The sequence below is a fragment of the Gymnoscopelus microlampas genome (assembly GCF_963454915.1).
Source record: "Gymnoscopelus microlampas genome assembly, chromosome: 7".
NCBI classification, from domain to species: Eukaryota; Metazoa; Chordata; class Actinopteri; order Myctophiformes; family Myctophidae; genus Gymnoscopelus; species Gymnoscopelus microlampas.
The window spans coordinates 7,395,671-7,416,989 of NC_139944.1; the positions used below are offsets into that span (position 1 = coordinate 7,395,671).

Genomic DNA, 21,319 nt, shown 5'->3' on the forward strand with positions numbered 1-21,319 from the left:
GTCTTCAAATAATTTGCAGTGGAGTAAAAGATCCAAATTTGCCTCTGAGATGTAGTGGAGCAGAAGTAAAATGATTGAAAATGAGAAATACTCAAAATACTCAACATTTTACTTAAGTACAGTACTTGAGTAAATGTACTTAGTTACTATCAATCACTGATGATTTGTGGCATGTTTAGCAAAAAGGGCACATTTTGGAAGCCAATCGTGGCCAATCAGAACAGAATCAGAAAAATGTTACCGATACATCTCGATCACATGAGAGAAAATGTACTGATTTGTGTGAGGCTTTGACAGAATCTGTAGCAGTACCAAAATGTGTGTTTTGAAGAAAACGCAAAACGGCATAAAATCTTTAGGGCTGGGACTTTAACTGATTAATTTAGATTAATTAATTACAGAAAATTAACGCGATTAAAAAAATTAATCGCATTTTAATCACGCTTAGTTTTTGCACCTTCTCACTGGACGAGTTTCAGGCGTACCAGTGCACCAACCAACAGACAACAAACCCCAGTGCACGCAATGGGAGAAGAAGTCGATCAGACTGCTTTGCTTGGCCCAGTGGATGGGACATTTAGATTTAAAAAAACTCTCTGATGGAAGCGTGGACCTGAATCTCTGAACATATTCCTAAAATTGCTGCGCTTTATGGTAAAACTTGCACTGATCTCTGTTGGTCTGTTTAGTACCACCTTGATAAAAAAAAGCTATATTTTGTTGCTTAAACTTATGTATTCACTCATTGATTCATATTTTGTTGCTTAAACGTATGTATTCACTCATTGATTCATATTGTGTTGCTTAAACTTATGTATTCACTCATTGATTCATCCGTATACCAAAATCAGTTTGAACTGAAAAAAAATTGCTTCTCGGGTCAAATATTGATATGCGATTAAAATGTGATTAATTTCGATTAATTAATTACAAAGCCTCTAATTAATTAGGTTAATTTTTTTAATCAAGTCCCAGCCCTAAAAATCTTGTGAGGTGGAAATGGCCGTGGCATATATGGGGAGTTGCGTCATGATACAAAGAATCCAGGGGAATGCAAAGTATGCAAAAAATAATCCAAAAATGTGCTTGTACTAGCTACGTTTCAAGAGTTACAGTTTAGCAGATGAGCTGCTAACAGACAGACAAGACTCACAGAGTGGAAAAGATAATCCCGTTCCGGAACAGCCTACAGGGTACACAGGGTAGCCACACGCTACAGGGTAATAGCAGGGTAACGCCATGGTAACAACTCAGTGATAATAACAGGGTAATAGCAGGGTAACGCCATGATAACAACTCAGTAATAATAACAGGGTAATAGCAGGGTAACGCCACGGTAACAACTCAGTGATAATAACAGGGTAATAGCAGGGTAACGCCATGGTAACAACTCAGTGATAATAACAGGGTAATAGCAGGGTAACGCCATGGTAACAACTCAGTGATAATAACAGGGTAATAGCAGGGTAACGCCAACAGCTAACGGCTTGGAAATAACAGGCTTGACGGTACAATCTGAACTTTGAGCGTTTGTCTGCCAGGGAAGAACATGATCCTCACCTGAATGTTCAGCCTACGCTAAGAGATGTGGTCACCCAGGCCTCAACTACCCTCACAGTTCTACCATGAGTCGTGTTTCTTTTTGCAGCGTAGTGCTTACCTTGACACCTCCAGTGTCTCAGTAGCAATTCTGCCATTGTGCAGATTGAAAAAAAAAATAACCCTGCGCTATTGTCTTGCGTGGAAGAATATTTTTTAGGGGGTCTTTTTGTGCTTACATCTTGGAAAGGATATAACTTTGCAACACAAGTACTCATTGTTCACCCATGAATATTCACATGTGTACACACACACACACACACACACACACACACACACACACACACACACACACACACACACACACACACACACACACACACACACACACACACACACACACACACACACACACACACACACACACACACACACACACACACGAACAAGAGTATAAAGAGTCAGAGATTACTAGACATGAATCCACACGTGTGCACTTTTGTTCAGCATTTATCTTATTTGTGTTCATTACAAAAGCTTCGGTAATTAAAATCCAGAGGAAACCGAGGCAAATGGTAATGTCCTCTGAATAGCTAATCAAAAGTTCACTTCAATTTCCCTACAGTGTATTAAAGTATATATAATATCTAAGTGTGTCGTCTCTGAGTGCGACAGAGATTAATGCAAAAATAATGTCTGTGACCTCAGGGCCAAGGATCTCGGTCTGAGTTCCACTGTAATTATACACGCCCCCCTGAAACCTTTGAATACTCCATTATACTGTCATCACACAATGGTCGCTCTCATTGTCAGTATTAAAGCAACGTATTCATTATGAACTAGCTTTTTTCCTTTCAGTGGCGTGGGGGAAATGGGGCAGCGATTGAGTGATTGATTATGTATGCCTTTTATCTTCCCGATTCCTAGATGTAATTTATTTTCAACAGTGATGTTGTCGAATGTATTGTCTTACTCGACGACACTGCAAATTAAACTAATGTTGAGAATAAATACATCTTGAATAAACGAATGATTGATTGATTGTAAATATTTTTTGTTTATTAACTCTTTGACTGCCAAAAAACGGAATTCCCGTCCGATGGTACTATGGCTATCATGGCTATTTTTTTTTGGTCTTGTTTTTTTTTGTTTATCTCAAAGCAACTAGGAGATAACGCTATCCAAAAAATTGCTGCTCCATTCACTTCAATGTTAAAAATCAAACGGAGGAAAAATGCACCATTTTCGTGGCACTGGGACGACACAGTCTGAAATAAGTGTGGCAATGAAAGAGTTAATTAGAGGATCCATTGATTGGGAAATAAGTGAATCATGAGTGCTGAAATTGAGTGTTGAGGTTGACTGATCAAATGGTAGAAGCCAGCAAGAGCCTTGATGCAGGTGGAATCACACAGGGGCACAGTAAAGGCAAGTATACACTGCAGGATATTTGGTCCGATTATGCTGTCGGGGACATTTTTTGGCGCTCGCCGACAAATCCTCCCGATCTGACGCAGATCGGGCTGTGATCGGCGAGGTTTTGGTCGCTGTGTGTGAAAGGCTCCGCGAGAGGATGCGGCCGTGATAATTACGCTCGGCGATGGCTTCCCGACCGTTTTCAAATATCTACCAGGTTAGATATTCGTCTGTGTCGCAGACTGGACATAAGACAATATCTTACAGTATGAAAGGAGCTGAGACCACTTTGCGAGCAGATCTGCCCCACAGCCAATGAGGGCACAACACCGTGGCTGTAGGGGAGTTTCGCTGGATCTCACCACAACAAACAGTCCCTACCGCAATATTAGTACATTACCGTCCATTAATTAAGTTAGACATTATAAAACAAAATGAGAGAGTGAGCAAGCGTGCTAGAGGGGGGGCTGTGTTTATAGGAGAGGAATTGCACAGAAAGAGAGAGAGAGAGAGAGAGAGAGAGACACTGAGAGAGCGAGCTGCGAGACTAGTGTCTGTCAGTGTAGACAGGGTTGCCAGATTTTGCGAGAGAAATAAGCAACCAGGCTTGTGAAAACAAGCCCAACAAAACCTATATACAAATACATTGGATATTTGAAAATAGCCGATCTACAAGCTCACGTTGTAGATCGGCTATTTTCAAAGAAGAAAATCTTGAAAAAAATCCACACATATCTTGCATGGGGGTCTATGGCACAACATATTTTCAGAAAGGGGAGGTCTGCGGACAAATATTAATTGGAATTGGACTAAAACTATGACAAAAAATGTCGACTACCTTTTTTCACTGACGAAAACTAAATAAAAACTAAGCCTAAATATAGACAATTTCGCTGCGACGTGTTGTGAGCTTCTAGAACGGCTATTATCAGCATGCAACCAAGTGTAAAATCAGCCATTACGACGCCATCAAGGCACCGCCAAAATACATTTTAGTCGACTAAATCACTGAATCAACTGTACATTTAGTCGACTATAATCTTATGATATTTAGTCGACCTAAACTAGAAAAAAACTAAAACATTTCAGGTGACTAAAATATGACTAAAACTAAATGGAATTTTATTCAAAAGACTATGACTGAAACTAAATCGAAGTGTGCTGTCAAAATCAACACTGCAGTAAGTTAGTAAGATAAGGGAAAGTAGTTGACGAGCTAGTTCACACGCATCTAGTTAGAGGAATTGATCATAGTCCTCTAAATGAACACCTGGAGAATAAGCGTGAAAATGTAAACCCTAATTGCTTTTTACTCCTGCAGATGATCGATTTAAGCGGCAGAAGACAGAAACAGACACTGACACTATGCAAGTCATTGGAAAAACATCATTGTGTGGTGATTAATTTAAAGTTAGTCCAGTTGAGCTGTGGGAGGCTGCGCTCAGGTAAAAAAAAAAAAAAAACATTAGCCGCAGTATTAAGTATTCATTGAGCCCGCGGACAAGCGCTCACATTCTGACGCGGACATAGGACAGCGATCAATTCTGTTTCCTCATCTGTCGAGGTGATTAAACGTACCGCTACCTGGCGGCAACTTGTCGTCTCCTTCAATCCATCACGGCGCTAGGCTCGCGACTTATCTGACGGATGCACATGTAAAAGGCCCTTCCTCTTCATGTTTTTCAATCTATTCCGAGCCCAATCTCCAGCCTCTTGTTTGTCCATCAAAGCTTAACCCATTAAGACCTGAGGCCGATTAAAAAAAAAAAATCTAAATACTAATAGTTTTTTTTTAAACATAAGAAAATATTAAAAATATTAAAAATATTAAAAATATTATAATAAATGTTGTTCCAGAGAAAATACAAACGTTGGCTTTTAAAATATGTATATATATATATGTATTCAAAGATTTGCACACATTTTCACTATTTTTCTAAAATAGCCCAAAATAAATCTTAAAAATGACACACAGCTGCGTTCCCGGTCTAAATGGATTAAAAGACTGAGCTTGCTACAGGCCTTCCATCTCGAAAATCAAAAAGCACGTTTCGTCTTGTGAAAGCAGAAGTTGTCGCTTTTCATGACAGTGATCATTCCATGGCCATCTGTCATCCCTCGCCTTGACGGGATGTAGTAACTTCCTCTGAGCAGCTATGTGCTTTCATCTGGGGGGGTGTGTGTGTGTGTGTGTGTGTGTGTGTGTGTGTGTGTGTGTGTGTGTGTGTGTGTGTGTGTGTGTGTGTGTGTGTGTGTGTGGGGTGCTGAATTTAGACTATTGACATTGCACGGACTCGCTGCCCCTTAAGACCTGAGGCTAGAGCCATATGAAATCCGTTTTATTTTTTTCCCAATTCCGTTTTATTTTTTCCCAAATTCAGTTTTTTCCATTTTAATATTTCTGAATTCTGTATTTTGCTTTTTATGCTCATTTTTACCATAAAAAAAGTGTCTGGTAAGTGGAAATGAATAAATGTTCAAGATATAACAGTCCATACATGGCCCTTGTTGTGTTATACGCAAAAATGTTCCCAAAATAATTCGGTCTAATTCGGTCTGAGCATGCGCAAAATGGCGTCGCCCATGTATTATTGTTTCTATCGTCTTTCTAAGACTATTTCTACGTGGATTTTACTGTTTATAAAGTAGGATGTGGCCATGCAAAATGGTGGTGTCCCGTGGATTTGTAAAAATTTGCGGTAAAAAAAAATATTTTACCGCGATTTTTTTAAATTTTCCAAATTCTGCAATATTCCGTGTTTTATTCCAATTCCATTTTTATTGGTCATTTCCGCGATTCCGTCCGCGATTCCGTTAACACGGATTTCATATGGCTCTACCTGAGGCCGATTCTAAAAAAATGTCTTCTAAATCCTAACAGTTTTCTGAAAACACGCTATGTCAGTAGCGTGTTTTCAGACCCCCCCCCCCCCCCCCCCCCCATCTCAATATTTAGTTCGAGGGACCCCCAGAAGCAACAATTCGAGTTAAAAATGTTGGCTTAAAAAAAAAATACATCTGAGGATTGGATATATTCTTGCATGGTTTTTCAAAAATAGCTTGTATATCTGCTATTTTTGAATAGCCAACCAATGTGCTATGCTGTATAGCTAAAATAATAAAATACACACATGTTTTTTTGGTTTAAATGGGTTCAGGCCAACAGGGGGTGGAGGGGAGTATCTTCTAGTCCAACTGGGAGGTGAACTAAATGTTACAGCTTCACCCAGCTGATGGCAGCTCTGATGGCTTTGATGAGAACGGCGGGGTGAGGCACCAGGGTTAAGTGTCTTGCACGGAGACTTTGACACGAATGCTGGGTGAGCCAGAGGTCGTACCCGGCTATACCATCCGATTAGCAGACGGTCTTCTCCACCCACTCAGCTATATGGGCCATATGTACCTGAAGCTATGAGACAGAATGTCCAGCCCGCAGAGGGAACGGAGGAGAGAACCGCGATTTGCTGGCAGACCCAACACACATTATACCCTCTGTGCTGATCATCGGAGAGAGAGAGAGAGGACTTTAGGTGAAACACACTGTCGGGGACTGTGTGGAGGTCAATGGGTCATCAGGGAGCGAGAGGCATTGGATCCCAGCCCAGGGATGGATGGCTCTCCTCCAGTTGGTTCAAGGTCACGGCCATATGTCCCGGCCTGGGTACAAGCCTGGACATGTAGCAGCAGTGCGTGTCCACATTAAGCCTTGGCTCTGTCTCCTTCCCCTCCATGGCTCTCTGACCGAACACGACGATTAACCCGTTGAAACCGGGAACGCCATCTAGTGTAACCACTCTTAACCATTGTTTTCTACTTTGGGCTATTCAAAAATAGCCGATCTACAAGCTCATAGCGCGGCACCGAGTGCCGCGCTATGAGCCTGTAGATCGGCTATTTTTGAAAAATCGTTAACATTTTTTGCAAATCGTTGAATATATATATTATTTTTTTAGAGCGAACATTTTTAACTCCACTCTTTGCTTCTGGGGGGTCCCTGGAACAACATATTTTGAGAGGGGGGTCCGCGGCCAAATACATATCATTTTGGTGGTCCTTGACATGAAAAAGTTTGAGAACCACTGATATTATAGCAACATAAGTTTTTTTTTTTTAATACACACCCATCTGTAAAAGTGCCTTCTCCAGGCCATGAATGGAGTTACTTACTAGCTTACTACTAAAAATGCAAACGCACTCTTACCATGCCGTACCTGAACGCAGCGTTCAAGAGAATTGCCATTTCCAAACACTCCTGCACTTGAATGCAGCATGTTATGTTGAAAGAATTGCATCTCCAGTGTGCATCGCGCACCGTTAAAATAGCCAATCTCCAAGCTCACAACGCGTCGCGCTGCGACACGTTGTGAGCTTGGAGATTTGCCATTTTCTGTATTTTTTTTTTTTGGGGGGGGGGGGGGGGGGGGATTTCAGCCCCTGCCGCTCGAACATTCTCTACACGTCCCTGGTGGTGTTTACCTGCAGAAACACACTGTCCTCTCGGTGTATTTTGGTGTTTCCACTGTTTGTTGTGGTAGATTGGGATTTATTTTGGGTGTCTACCAAAACAAACAGTGAAAAAACACCAAAATACAGCAAGAGTTTGGCAATGAGTTTCTGCAGGTAAACACCTAAAAACTGCTGGTGTAGAGAGAAATGGTGGGTAAAAAAAATGTATTGTATTGATTGTTTTGTTACAGTATATAAACACAGTGCAAAGTTACATACTACGCAATTAAGTTAAATACTTAAGTACGTAAATATAAAAGTCCCCGGCGAGATAAGTATAGTGGAGCTTTAAATAAATAAATAACTGTGACAATAACTAGGGCTCTCTCAAGAGATGGAGCCCATTGTTCATAACATATGCTTCTCGTAGTCAGACGTGTTGCTGTGAAACGGTGACACGGAATCAGGTTGTGCAGACACTGATTAATCACCATGGAGGTGAATGATGCCTGCTGGTTGTATTAGGCATCTTCACAGGTACGCGTGTGTGTGTGTGTGTGTGTGTGTGTGTGTGTGTGTGTGTGTGTGTGTGTGTGTGTGTGTGTGTGTGTGTGTGTGTGTGTGTGTGTGTGTGTGTGTGTGTGTGTGTGTGTGTGTGTGTGTGTGTGTGTGTGTGTGTGTGTGTGTGTGTGTGTGTGTGTGTGTGTGTGCGTGCGTGCGTGCGTGCGTGCGTGCGTGCGTGCGTGCGTGCGTGCGTGCGTGCGTGCGTGCGTGCGTGCGTGCGTGCGTGCGTGCGTGCGTGCGTGCGTGCGTGCGTGCGTGCGTGCGTGCGTGCGTGCGTGCGTGCGTGCGTGCGTGCGTGCGTGCGTATATATATATATATATATACGCATGAAAAAAACTGAAATTAAATGGGACATTCTGCATAATGAGCACTTTCTACTTTTGGTACTTTAAGTACATTTTGATACCGATACTTTTGTACTTTTACTCAAGTCCATTTTGAATTCCGGACACTTCCTTGTAACAGAGTATTTCTACATTGCAGTATCGATACGTTTACATAAGTAAGAAACCAGAGTAATTTCTCCACCACTCTTTAGAGCAATGCTTTTAAGCTCTCGTTACATAAACCGGCTTTGCCACATGCCACACACACACAGTGAGAGGTAAAAATCGGTGCGCCGTGCGTGACGTACGGGTAAATACAGCCATTTATATTTTGTGCAAAAGCAGGCCTCATATTTCAAACACCTCTCATTTTAATCTCAGCTGTCCCATTCCGGTTTCCCCTTCTCCCTCTCTCTTTCACCCTTCTCTCTTTTTACCCTGTCTCTCCTTTTTTCCATTTCAAAAAGGATTGATTTTAGCTTCACACCTATTACTTTACCATTTTCAATTTCAAGTGGATTTCTGCATTCACACTGCTGAATATAAATCCTTCCCCAGGTTCTGGGGGGGTGTAATCATAAAAAACAGTTTTCCAGGTTCCTCTCACAGACTCAGACAGGGGACAAGGGGGGAAAGGCCGTAAAACATCGGTGTCACATTTCTCAAACGGCCGCATCACGGCCTATAACCCATCAAGACCGGGAAAACATCTGTCATGTTCGATTTTAACCACTTTAGCCCTCATCTTTCAAAAATAGCAAACATGCAAGCTCATGAGCTAGTAGATCTGCGATTTTTGGGAAAAATCATGGCATTTCTTTGCAAATCTTTAAAGCGGACATTTTTTTACTCAAATCTTTGCTTCTGGGGGATTCAACAAATGTACCAACTTTTTTGTTTACAAAATGATATGTATTTGGGCACGGACCCCCATCTCAATGTTGTTCCAGTGACCCCCCCCCCCCCGCCCCAGAAGCAAAGATTGAAGTTAAACACGTTTGCTTCAAAAAAATACATATTCAAAGATTTTTTTCGCGCTATGAGCTTGTAGATCTGCTATTTTTCGAATAGCCCAAAGTATACAATAACGGCTGAAGTGGTTTACACAGATGCGTTCCACGGTTAGAATGGGATAATCGGTTGAAGAACCTGACGTGACGTTTCGCATAACGTGGTATATATAACCACCCCCGAAAGCCCGAAAGCCACAACATTTCAAAACTGATTATGTAACAATAAAAAGGTGGGATGTTTGATTCCTGCCAGCACGCAAAATTGCTATCATCGCTCTAACCCTAACCCCCCCGAAAACCTTCAGCATGTTCATGTTCATCTCCTACTCCAGGCTGAAACGGAATATGTTTTCGCCCCCATGATCATGTCTCTGTGAGTCTGTATGTCTGTCTGTCTGTCTGTGAGCAGCAGTGGTGGAAAAAGTACTCAAATGTTTTACTTAAGTTAAAGTATCAATACTGCAATGTAGAAATACTCTGTTGCAAGTAAAAGTCCGGAAATTCAAAATGTACTTGAGTAAATGTACAAAAGTATTGGCATCAAAATAAAGTACCAAAAGTGAAAGTGCTCATTATGCAGAATGTCCCATTTCAGGCTAGTTTTCAAATTATTAAAGATCTTTTGAAAATAGCAGATCTACAAGCTCACAATGCGTCTTTCAAATGGCCGAAATGTATATATATGGGGCTGAAGTGGTTAATGTATGTTTTGTAATAATAATCAAAATCTATAAAGTAACTAAAGTTTTCAAATAAACGTAGTGGAGTAAAAGTATAATATTTGGATCTGAGACGTAGTGGTTTACACTTAAGTAAATGTACTTAGTTACTTTCCACCACTGCAGCCACGATGGACAAGCGGAGATGGGATGGATATTTACCCCGTGGCAGTAGAGCTGCACGAGAGGGGATTGGTTTGCCGGTCATGCGGGGCAATTAGCATCGGTGGTAAACAGCCATAGGGGAGCCCTGGGGTCGAGGCTATAGGTAAAGGATCCACAGCAATCCATTTCTACTTCCTCAAAGCTCAGGGGAAGAGGAAATGTGGATTCTCTTTCAAGAAGAAGAAAATAAATCCGGTTGTGTTTGGAGTTTTAAAAAAAAAAACACCCATCCAACAACAAACCCTTTTATCCAAGAACAGAATTCATTCATTCATTCATTTATTCAATGCAGAAATTAATATTGCAATGTATTATTAACCCATTAAGACCTGAGGCGATTCTTAAAAATGTTTTCTAAATCTTAACAGTTTTTTGAAAAAAATCCCCCCAAAAAACGTTCAAGATTTTTCAAAAATAGCAGATCTACAAGCTCATAGCGCGGCACTCGGTGCCGCGCTATGAGCTTGTATATCTGCTATTTTTGAATAGCCAAAGAAATCTAAAGTGACACAGATGCGTTACAGGTCTTAATTGGTGAATTATATGTTGGAACCTCTTAGTTGGTTTATCACATAAGACATTTGATCCAGTTCCCCGTTTTTTTTGACAGATTATAATAAACGCAAGGGAATACTGTAGAACTAAAGAGAAACCAATCTCCTCATTTTGGGATTATGTTAACCCATTAAGATTCTACAAATGTCTTCTAAATCCCAACAGTATTCTGAAAAAACGTATGTTTCTATATCAGTGGTGCTCAAACTTTTTCATGTCAAGGACCCCCAAAATGATGTGTTTGGCCGCCGACCCCCATCTCAAAATGTGTTGTTCCAGGGACCCCCCAGAAGCACAGATTTGAGTTAAAAATGTTCGCTTAGAATATATATATATATTCAAAGATTTGCATGTTTGTTTGTTTTTTCTAAAATAGCAAGCTCATAGCGCAGCACTCGGTGCCGCGCTATGAGCTTGCTATTTTAGAAAAATGTGCTATTTTAGAAAAAATTGTAGATCTGCTATTTTTGAATAGCCAAAGTGTAAATTAATGCTTTTTTGGTCAAATCTATAAATGACACAGATGCGTTCCAGGTCTTAATGGGTCAATGACTAACATACAATATGTGTCTGTTCGATTAATAATAAAATGATATTTACTGTAGAAATGGTCACTGGTGATGGTTTCGGTTGAGTTGTACAGTGTTTTTTTCTTGTTGTTAGTATGCACACGCACGTTACACATGAACACACAACCAAAGCACATACTGGCTACAGTAACGGTTAGAAGGAGGATGGGCAGACGAGAAGATGAGAACGTGTTTGTTTTTTTGTGGAATGGCTGAAGGAAGAATTTACTCAGCATTAATGAGAGGCAATTAGTTTTGATTAAAAAATGAGATTACTCCCCCTGCGATGCGATGCTGGCTCTATCAAAACAGAGTAATGATTAATCTCTGTTTGTACAATATTGTTAAAAGCAACGTGCCGGGTTCTGAAACGGAAAAGATTGGCGGGTTTATTACAGCGACATGGCTGGGTGTCTATTATGCTGGCTGCACACTAGACGATTTTCAGATATGAAACGATTATTAAAAAAAATGCGCGAGACCACAGATAAAATGACAGATTTAACGGAGTTTTCGTAACAACACAAACACCAGACGATTCAGACAAGATGCAGGACCGCAAACACTTGGCCATTTATACTAAACCATTTTAGAGTGGATTAGATCCAGGGACTTGAGATCTCACAGAGCTTTGATGATCAAACGTGACTTCAGAGCAAAAATAATATTCCTCTCGCCTACTGAAGTCAGATACTGAATATAATGAAATATAATGAAAACAAAAGGTGCCAAATTTCACTCACCCAAAACATCATGTTTGCAATCCTTCAATCACTTCTACATTCATCGTGCTGGAACACATTATGTCAACGCACAACTACGCTTTTATATTTCATAAGAAATATGCATCTCCATAGCGACGCCTCACTTCACAGACGGAGAAGAAACAGCTCGGTTTCCATTTAAAAAAAACGAGGATTGCTTTAACTTTGATTGATGTGGTTACAGTGGGTGACCATTGACTTTGTCGCTTTTCATAAGAGTATCACTTCACTCATTTGCCTCACCCGCTTTGCAGTAAATTTAAGTTCCAAATACTACCACAAGGTGCCGCTTTGGAGTCACTTTTTTTGTGACAGACAGACAGCCAGACAGACAGCCAGACAGACAGACAGACAGACAGACAGACAGACAGACAGACAGATAGATGTCTTATATTATTATTAATAATAATAATAATAACTAGCAATAATTACGTGTGCTTAGAGCGTTTAAATTGGGTTTTCTGTTCAGCGTCGGGCAGTCAGGAACGCATCTCTGTCATTTTAGAAATGTTCAGACACACATTGGTTTCTGTCTGTCTGTCTGTCTGTCTGTCTGTCTGTCTGTCTGTCTGTCTGTCTGTCTCAAAAGTCCGTGGAGAGACAGACAGACAGACAGACAGACGTCTTATATGTTGTTTTTTTCTCGCATCAATTTCTGTATAGTAGGATTCTAACTCTTTCGTCTATAAATGAAATAGTCCAGTTAGTGTAGCGGTTAAAACTGATGACCGGCGATTTTACGACCCGGGTTCGAATCTCACGCTATTAGCATGCTGACCTGCTATTTTTACTTTTACTTCTACTCCACTACATCTCAGAGGAAAATATTGTACTTTTACTCCACTACCATTATTTGAACGCTTTAGTTACTAGTTACTTTGCAGATATAAATCATTACATTATAAAACATACATTATTTGCCCTATTTCATATAGTCTATTTGAAAATGGCCGATCTACAAGCTCACAATGCATTGCGACGCATTGTGAGCTTGTAGATCAGCTATTATCAAACATTTATTTGCCAATACTTTTGCACTTTTACTTTGATTGAACTCAAGTAACATTTTGAGTTCATCCATGACCGTAACAGACGACCGTCATGTGATCCATGGCCAACAGCGAGGCGTTTGTTTTCATTCTTATAAGACCGCGTGGCTCATTTATATGCACGTGAAAGTAACTAAGCGGAAAGTAACTAAGTACATTTACTCCATGTCCACTTGTTGCTGACGGTGGTAGTGTAGGAGCAGCGCTGTAAAAGCCCCAAGCGTCATCGGTGCAGGAAAGATGCGTATTTGGTTGTACACACGGAGACGCAAGGGTGGCGTTTTCAGTCGGAATTCAAATCATGATGCAACACTTTGTGAGCTTGTAGATCGGCTATTTTCGCTACTTTTATGGGACACTGTTGTACAACAAAGTAGAATTAATTTGTGAAGAAAGAAAAACCCATTAACAGTTGAAAATAGCCTACACCAGAGGTTTTCAACCAGTGGTCCGGGGACCACCAGTGGTCCTTGAGGGGGTTCCAGGGGGTCCCCAGCCAAATTAATAGTTAGCAACCAAATTGACCCTTATGTGTCTGTAACTCTTAATGTACAAATGGAACCAAATGGACCCGTCAGGGTCCATTTGGTTCCATTTGTACACTCTCAGAGTTAAATGAACACTGATGATGATGATACAGTGTAGATTGGGACGCCCAAGAAATCTAAATGGTTGAGTCCCTGGCATATCTTTTCAAATGGGGGTCCCTGGGCTAATATGTGTCAATTTGGGGGTCCTTGATGGGAATAAGGTTGAAAACCACTGGCCAATAAGGTTGAAAACCACTGGCCTACACCATTTCTGCCCATCCCTCTAACTTCATGTAGGCGCATTAAAAATATCAAAATTGGCCGCTCTGAATTTGTATCTGAACAAATACTTTGATAGAAGAGATAGGCCTACAGAGGTACTGTAGGGGGGAGGGGGAACCTGATAGCAGAGTTCCTCACTTGGCTTATTTGGAATAATCATTAACATAACCGGTTTGGCAAGAGACTGGGCCAGTGTTGTAGGCTAGTGCTAATTTTGGAAGTGGGGGAGCAAGGTTCTTGAGCGGATTGGAGTTTTTTTTTTGTTACTTTATTTCGGTTTTAGGGTTAAGCTCTGATCCACCCGTCCCCCCCTCCCACGAAAGCCCCCCGACCCCCCGCACGCAACCACTCCGCCGCGCTGCGCCAGGCCGCGCTGCGCTAAAACGCACTGTCTGTGCCTGTGGTGGCCTACTGAAAGCTAATAACATAGTAGTATGACAAGGGTGCAATTATATTCAATGATATTCAATTGTTTTGTGGAAAACACATGGCTCATCATGCTTAATTAAAGAGAGACTCACTTGCCTTTTCTTAGTGCTTTTCATTGTTTGGACAGAAGAAATTGTAAACATTTAGCCAATATTCGATCATCATTAAATAACAGACAGTGAACTGGTAAACTGGTGACAGCATGTCATGGATAGCACATTAATTCTTAAACAATATTGAGGAGGAAATAAGTATAAACGAGGAAATAAAATAAAACAAACCAAAAAGACGCCAATAACCCCTGTCTTATAAAAACTGCCAAAGTGGGTCGGGGTTATCTGACATGACAGGCTGTGCCACTTTGGTTTTTGTGCTTTCTGCCGTGCGATGTGCTCGCAGCCAAGTCTTGACATAAGGCTCTGGATTCCAGGACCTGAGCGGAGGTCCATATGTCTAATAAACATCAGAGCCGACACACGTTCTGTATGTAGTCGCGAACGGAGTGATGTTATTATGAGGTTCAATGTTCATCAAACTAAAGCCGCACACGCATTCTGCCGAGCTGCATGGAATGAGCATATTACAGTTAATAAGGGGTACAAGTGCAGCTGGTACCCTTCTCCCTCCACATTCTATGTAGGCCTAGGCATAGTCCCTAAAAGCATTCACTGAAGATTTTTCGAAATCTCACCTGCACAACCCAATATTATGCTGTTGTTACAAATGTAATGCAGTAAACATGAACGTAGCGTTAACCGTGGTGATGTGTTGGATAATATTCACCCGCAGCTGGTTTTAACGAGACAGCAGCGTATATGAAAATGCTTCACAGATGATCCGATCATCTTTATTTTTAAATTGATGATGAAAGCCGCACACGCAAAATGGGGGTCCCCAATATGGTTATTTTGGGGGGTCATGGCCTGAAAAAGATTGAGAACCCCTACTTTGATGCATCTCTCTCTCTCTCTCTCTCTCTCTCTCTCTCTCTCTCTCTCTCTCTCTCTCTCTCAGAGAGAGACCTTGTCTTTGTACAGAGAGACAGAGAGAGAGAGCGCATCTGGATAAAAGAGACTTTGTCTTTGTATAGAGAGAGAGAGATAATTAACATAACCGGTTTAGCGATGAATAGACTGGACAAGGAGCACATGTCGTTGAAGAGTTTTTTGGTTTGCAGTTTACTTAAGTAAAAATATCAATACTGCAATGTAGAAGTAGCCTACTCTGTTACGAGTAAAGTATATATAGTAGGCCTATATTATATTAATTTCTCTCTCTCTCTCTCTCTCTCTCTCTCTCTCTGTGTGTCTCTCTCTGTGTGTCTCTCTCTCTCTCTCTCTCTCTCTCTCTCTCTCTCTCTCTCTCTCTCTCTCTCTGCCAAAAATAGACTAAAATGTTAGAAAATAGAGTTGCATCGCGACTCTTTGTGGGCTTGTAGATCAGATTTTTTTGCCTATTTAATAGCCACGCTGAAATTGCATCTGAACAAATAGCCTGCCTTGATAGACCCCCCCCCCCCGCTCAAAGAAAGAGACACACGGCATAAGTGCACACACAGAAAGCACAGAACGTATGACCCCAGTATATATTAAATATATATATATATATATATATATATAGTGCCACTGAACCACCACCACAGAAATACAATTTGTCAATTCAAATGAGCTATTGGCAAGAGAAAAAAATACGTTTATTTTCCCGTCTCGTTTTATCAATTAAGACGTTAAAATTAAACTAATGTTAAGCTCAGCATCATGCTATCTGACTTTATTTGCTTAATATTTTGCTTAATATAAATGTCACATCTTGTACTGTAAGCAACAGACAGGATCTTTCTCTGTCTTTCTAGGAAAAACAGTGCCTAAAAACCCCAAAACAAACAATTTTGCTATTCAAATGAGCTATTGGCATGATAAAACATACGTTTACATTTTCCAAAGCAAGTGTCAAAACATAATACAAAAGTGTAAAGTAATGTATGTACAGTTTGGAGAGGATATACAGTATACTAGTAACAAATATATTCTTGCTGTCTGCTGTGGGCTGTAGGCAGCTGTAGGCAGTAGACCGCTGCTGCCCCTAGTGGCACAGAGTGGAAATCATACATGCCCTGCATGAAACGCATGAGAAGAATGAAAAAAAACGACAAAGTCAATGGTCACCCACTGTAATTTGGTTTTATTTGGATTTGATTCAGAAGAATCGAGGGATTCATCTTAAGAGTATTTCACTTAAAAAACACCTCTGGTCATTTTAACGTCTACTTAGACTTTTGTGTAAACCCCAGACGCTTTTTAATTGGCTTGATTCAATATTTAGATATTTGATATGCATTTTATCAGATGTCAAATATCAAAATATTGAATCAGTGTTTTAAATGCAATAAGGTGAATGATCACGTGAAAGATGGACTCTACCCGATCAGCTGACGTGTTTTAAGATAAACAAATCCCCGATAAGGAGGAAATAAGCTGACTTCATGCATCATTTTCATATTAAACACATATTTCAGATCTGGCACGGGTGTAACACTTTAAACCCGGGTCTCCCCCGTGGAAAGCCAACATCTTAACCACTAAGCCAAAGGGATATCCCTGTTGCACGGGGAGATATTAGACTTTCATGTCATCAGGCTGAGGGAGTGAACCACTCTGTTACACGGGGAATCATTTAGTGACGTATTCGATGCTTCCAGGTCAGCTTGCGCTCATCGGCTAATGCAGTCGGGGAGACTTCAATCCAGACGTCATTTAATGTCTAGGATGACGTTTCTTTTCAACGCTCATGTCTGTATGTCTGTGCACGTTAACACCACGTACAGTAGCCAGGTGGTGTGTCTGTGTCCAAATTAAGTACATGTACTCAAGTACTGTACTTAAGCACAATGTTGAGGTATTTTGACTTTACTAGAGTATTTTCAATTGTCTATACTTCTACTACGCTACATCTCAGAGGCACATATTGTACTTTTACTTCACTACAATTATTTGAAAACTTTAGTTACTAGTTACTTTGCAGATATAAATGATTATATTATGAAACATACATTAACCACTTTAGCCCTATTTCATACTTAGGCTATTTGAAAATAGCCGATCTACAAGCTCACAACGCGTCGCATCGCGACGCGTTGTGAGCTTGTAGATCTGCTATTTTCAAAGATTTTAGTACTTTTACTTTTGATACTTTAAGTACATTTTGATACCAATACTTTTGTACTTTTACACAAGTACATTTTGAATTCCGGACTTTCACTTGTAACAGAGCACGTCTAGCATTGCAGTATTGATACTTCTACTTAAGTAAACAATGCGAGTACTTTTTTCCACCACTGTCGGTTTGTACAACGCGTGCGCAGGCGTCCTCGCCTTTGTGCGCGCGTGCGTTACGTAAGGTCAGGTAATCTAACCTCCCCTCCGTCTCTCCTCTCCCCCCCACAGCGTCCATTGTGATCGGGAAGTGGTGGTGCGAGATGGAACCGTGTCTGGAGGGAGAGGAGTGTAAGACTCTGCCCGACAACTCCGGATGGATGTGCTCCTCTGGGAACAAGATCAAAACCACCAGGGTGAGAACTCAACACCCGCGCCCACACACATAAACACACCTTCGACGTGAGCGCACACATCTATGTACAGTATAGGCCTGACCTCGCTTATTTGAATAGTCGACTAATCGGTCGAGGGGTGTCTGAGTCGACTGCTTTTTTTTTTTTTTTGGACTGAGAGATTGGCCTAGTTTGTTATATTAATTAACGAATAGTTTGCCAAAAATAGTATATACGTCATGATTTATTGGGAGGAACCAAGCAAGTGTATGTTAAATCAGAGATTAAGCACCCCTACTGCCCAAATGGAATGTTCTTCTATTGCGTAATATCTTTTTTGCATGATTCGACTGAGATTGGCAGTGGAATCAGACTGATTCCACTGCCAATCTCAGTCGAATCATGCAAAAAAAAAAAGGAAAAAAAAAGTTGTTGTTTTTTTTTTTGGTCGATGTTTTTGCATTAGTCGACTATTAGCAACTATTGGCCAATCAGACTCGACTATAGAAATCCTTAGTCGGGGACAGGCTTAATGCACAGGGTTCGATTTCATGGGGGGCGGGGAGGGAGGTGTTGGGTTAATCCACGGCCCCTGCTTTTGATACCCCCCCCCTCTGGTCGTTGATTTTTATCGCCAGTGCAGGGATTCGTTTTATCTCTGCTTCTGGTCAGGACTGAAATAAATACATGCAATTCCTTTTGGGACTGTCTGATACGTTTTATGGTATCATATTTACGTTTGATGATATCACAATTGTACTCTTTGATTTCAAAATGTATGTTGACCGTATTAACGCTGGTGTCCTAAACTTTCCAAAATCTTCCTTTTTTTATCGCAAAGATAGCAGATCTACAAGATCGCAATGCATCGCTAGCTTGTAGACGTGCTACTATCGCTACTTGTTGTATGATGAAATGTATACAGTAGGTTTTACGTGGTTAAGAAATTGTCTCCCCGCCTTTTTTTTTCTTTCTTTAAAATCAAACCCAGTGTATGCATGCACATACCTATACTAGACAAACACAGGCAAGGCACATGCACACGAACACGCACGCGCAGACACACAAATGCACACCACCTTCACAGAGCGTGCACCTGAAGTAACGGGCAGGTTTCCCCTGTGCTACAAATCAACCTCTCTTCTTTTACTTATAAGAGGAAGTCAGTGGCAGAAGAAGAAGAAGCCACATTTTGCTGCTTTGATACGGACTGACTAATGGTTTGCTTTAGCACAGCTCCTCCGCCACCTGCCCCGCTGCACATTTAACCCGAGAGTCGTCGTCTGGCCAGTCGGAATCAAAAAAGCACGCACGCTTTCACACCCGCGTGTGAAAAGGTTGCGCACAAAGCCTGCGGTGTATGGAAGACACGCGCAACATATGGGCCCGCACTCTCGTTAACCCATTGATACCTGAGGCAGCGTCTAAAAAAATTCAAAATCCTAACAATTTTTCGGAAAAAAATATAAAAAAAATAATTTTCACGATTTTTCAAAAATAGCAGATCTACAAGCTCTATGAGCTTGTAGATCTGCTATTTTTGAATAGCCAAAGACATCTAAAGTGACACAGATGCGTTCCAGGTATCAATGGGTTAAAGTGAGAGGTGGATTCCCGTCCGCTTTGCATAGCGACCTTTCCGGAGCGCCCTCTAGAAAACAAACGCAAATAAACCCAAGCGATAAACGCGCCGGGTAGTCTCTGCTTGCCTCGGGGTCACGACGATCCTCACAAAGATTAAGTTAACAACCGCATCGCATCTTTTTTTCACCTCCCTCCCTCCCCTGTAAGGGAGACACTGAACGAGGGCCTATGCAAATCATGGAGGGAGTTAAGTCCCCCCCGAAGTCAGCAGTCCAGCACTCCATGACAGGTTGATCACCCAATTTGTATTCATTCGATCGAGCCCCCCCCCCCCCCCCCCCCACCTCACCCCCTTCACACTGCGACCGACGGCGCCCGGCCCCGGCCCCGCCCCCCTCTCTCTCCGCACTCCTCCGCCTGCATTCTCTCAGTGCTTGGTGTGGCCATGACTTTGAATAGAAGCAGAGACTAATGTGTCGGCATGGGGGAGAAAATAAAAAGGGTGGCGTGGGGACGGGCAGCCGGTGAAGGTTAGACCACATGGGGGCTTTCCCAAGGTTGTTCCGCCTGCTTATATAGATATAAAAGCCCCATTCCCCACCGAATCCCACCACCTCACCCCCCTAGGCTTTCAATTGTGGGGGGAAGAAGTTGGCTGAAAGGGCTTCTTTTTTTATTTTTATTTTACCAACCCTGTCAAGGTAAGGCGGCCATCACTCGCTTCGCAATTGCATCTCCGATTCGACACGCATTCCTTTGCACAGTTGGAAAACAAAATCAGCTTAAAATGGCTAGATTGTATTGATATAAGCCCATTGATTTCCCTTACATTCTCCAGAGATGTACTACAGTAGTTTAGACAGCAGATATCAGAATAGAAATGGAAAGAAATTAGGCCCTATATAGCCCTAAAGTGGATTTTATCAGCACGCTAATATAGGAGACAGCCAATAGGCATAGAGCTGCTTTTCTACACTGTAAAATCCCGAGTGTTCGTTTAACTCAAGTGTACAAATGGAACCGAGTGGACACTTAACCCATTAAGACCTGAAGCCCATTCTACTTAATGTCTTCTAAATCCCAACAGTATTCTGAAAAAACGTATGTTTCTATAATCAGTGGTGCTCAAACCTTTTCATGTCAAGGACCCCTTAAAATGATATGTATTTGGCCGCCGACCCGTATCTCAAAAAATGTTGTTCCAGGGACCCCCCAGAAGCAAAGATTTGAGTTAAAAATGTTCGCTTTAAACAATATATATTCAAAGACTTGCACACATTTTCACGATTTTTCAAAAATAGCAGATCTACAAGCTCGTAGCGCGGCACTCGGTGCCGCGCTACGAGCTTGTAGATCTGCTATTTTTGAATAGCCAAAGTGTTAAAATAATGCTTTTTTAGCTCAAATGAAAAAGTGACACAGATGCGTTCCAGGTGTTAATGGGTGAAGAGGTCCGTTTGGGTTCCATTTGTGTTCACTCTCAGGGTTTACACGAACACTCTCGATTTTACATGCGTACGTACCCCCAATATACACGTGTTCCTTTTCTCTTGACCCCCCTCTCTCTTTGCAGAACACCCAGCCATACTCCCCCTTTTAGCTTCCGGAAGCAAAATGCAGAGGATGCTTCAACAGAAAATTGAGCTGCATTCTTGCTTCTGTAAAAGGTTAGTCTCTCTCTCTCTCTCTCAAGCCGTTCTTCTTGTTTTCTTTTCCTTTTTTTTTCTCCTCCTCCCCCCCCTCTCTATTTTTCACACCATTATGTGTGCAGTGCACTTCAGTTTGTTGAGCCGTAGGAACGAGAGCGACTCACGTTCTTCA

The 21,319-nt window shown here is 41.5% G+C and overlaps 1 protein-coding gene across 1 annotated transcript in view; it reads left to right on the top strand.

Annotated features, from left to right (window-relative positions):
- The window catches only part of tafa1b (TAFA chemokine like family member 1b), a gene marked incomplete at both ends in the record, with an annotated part of 229,940 nt that extends 208,842 nt beyond the window's left edge, over positions 1-21,098 (top strand). Inside the window, 2 exons of the mRNA XM_084063221.1 lie at positions 17,811-17,935; positions 21,072-21,098. Of these exons, the coding sequence (XP_083919347.1) occupies positions 17,811-17,935; positions 21,072-21,098 (152 nt within the window). The remainder of the gene's footprint in view (positions 1-17,810; positions 17,936-21,071) is intronic.
- Between the last annotated feature and the right edge of the window lie 221 nt (positions 21,099-21,319).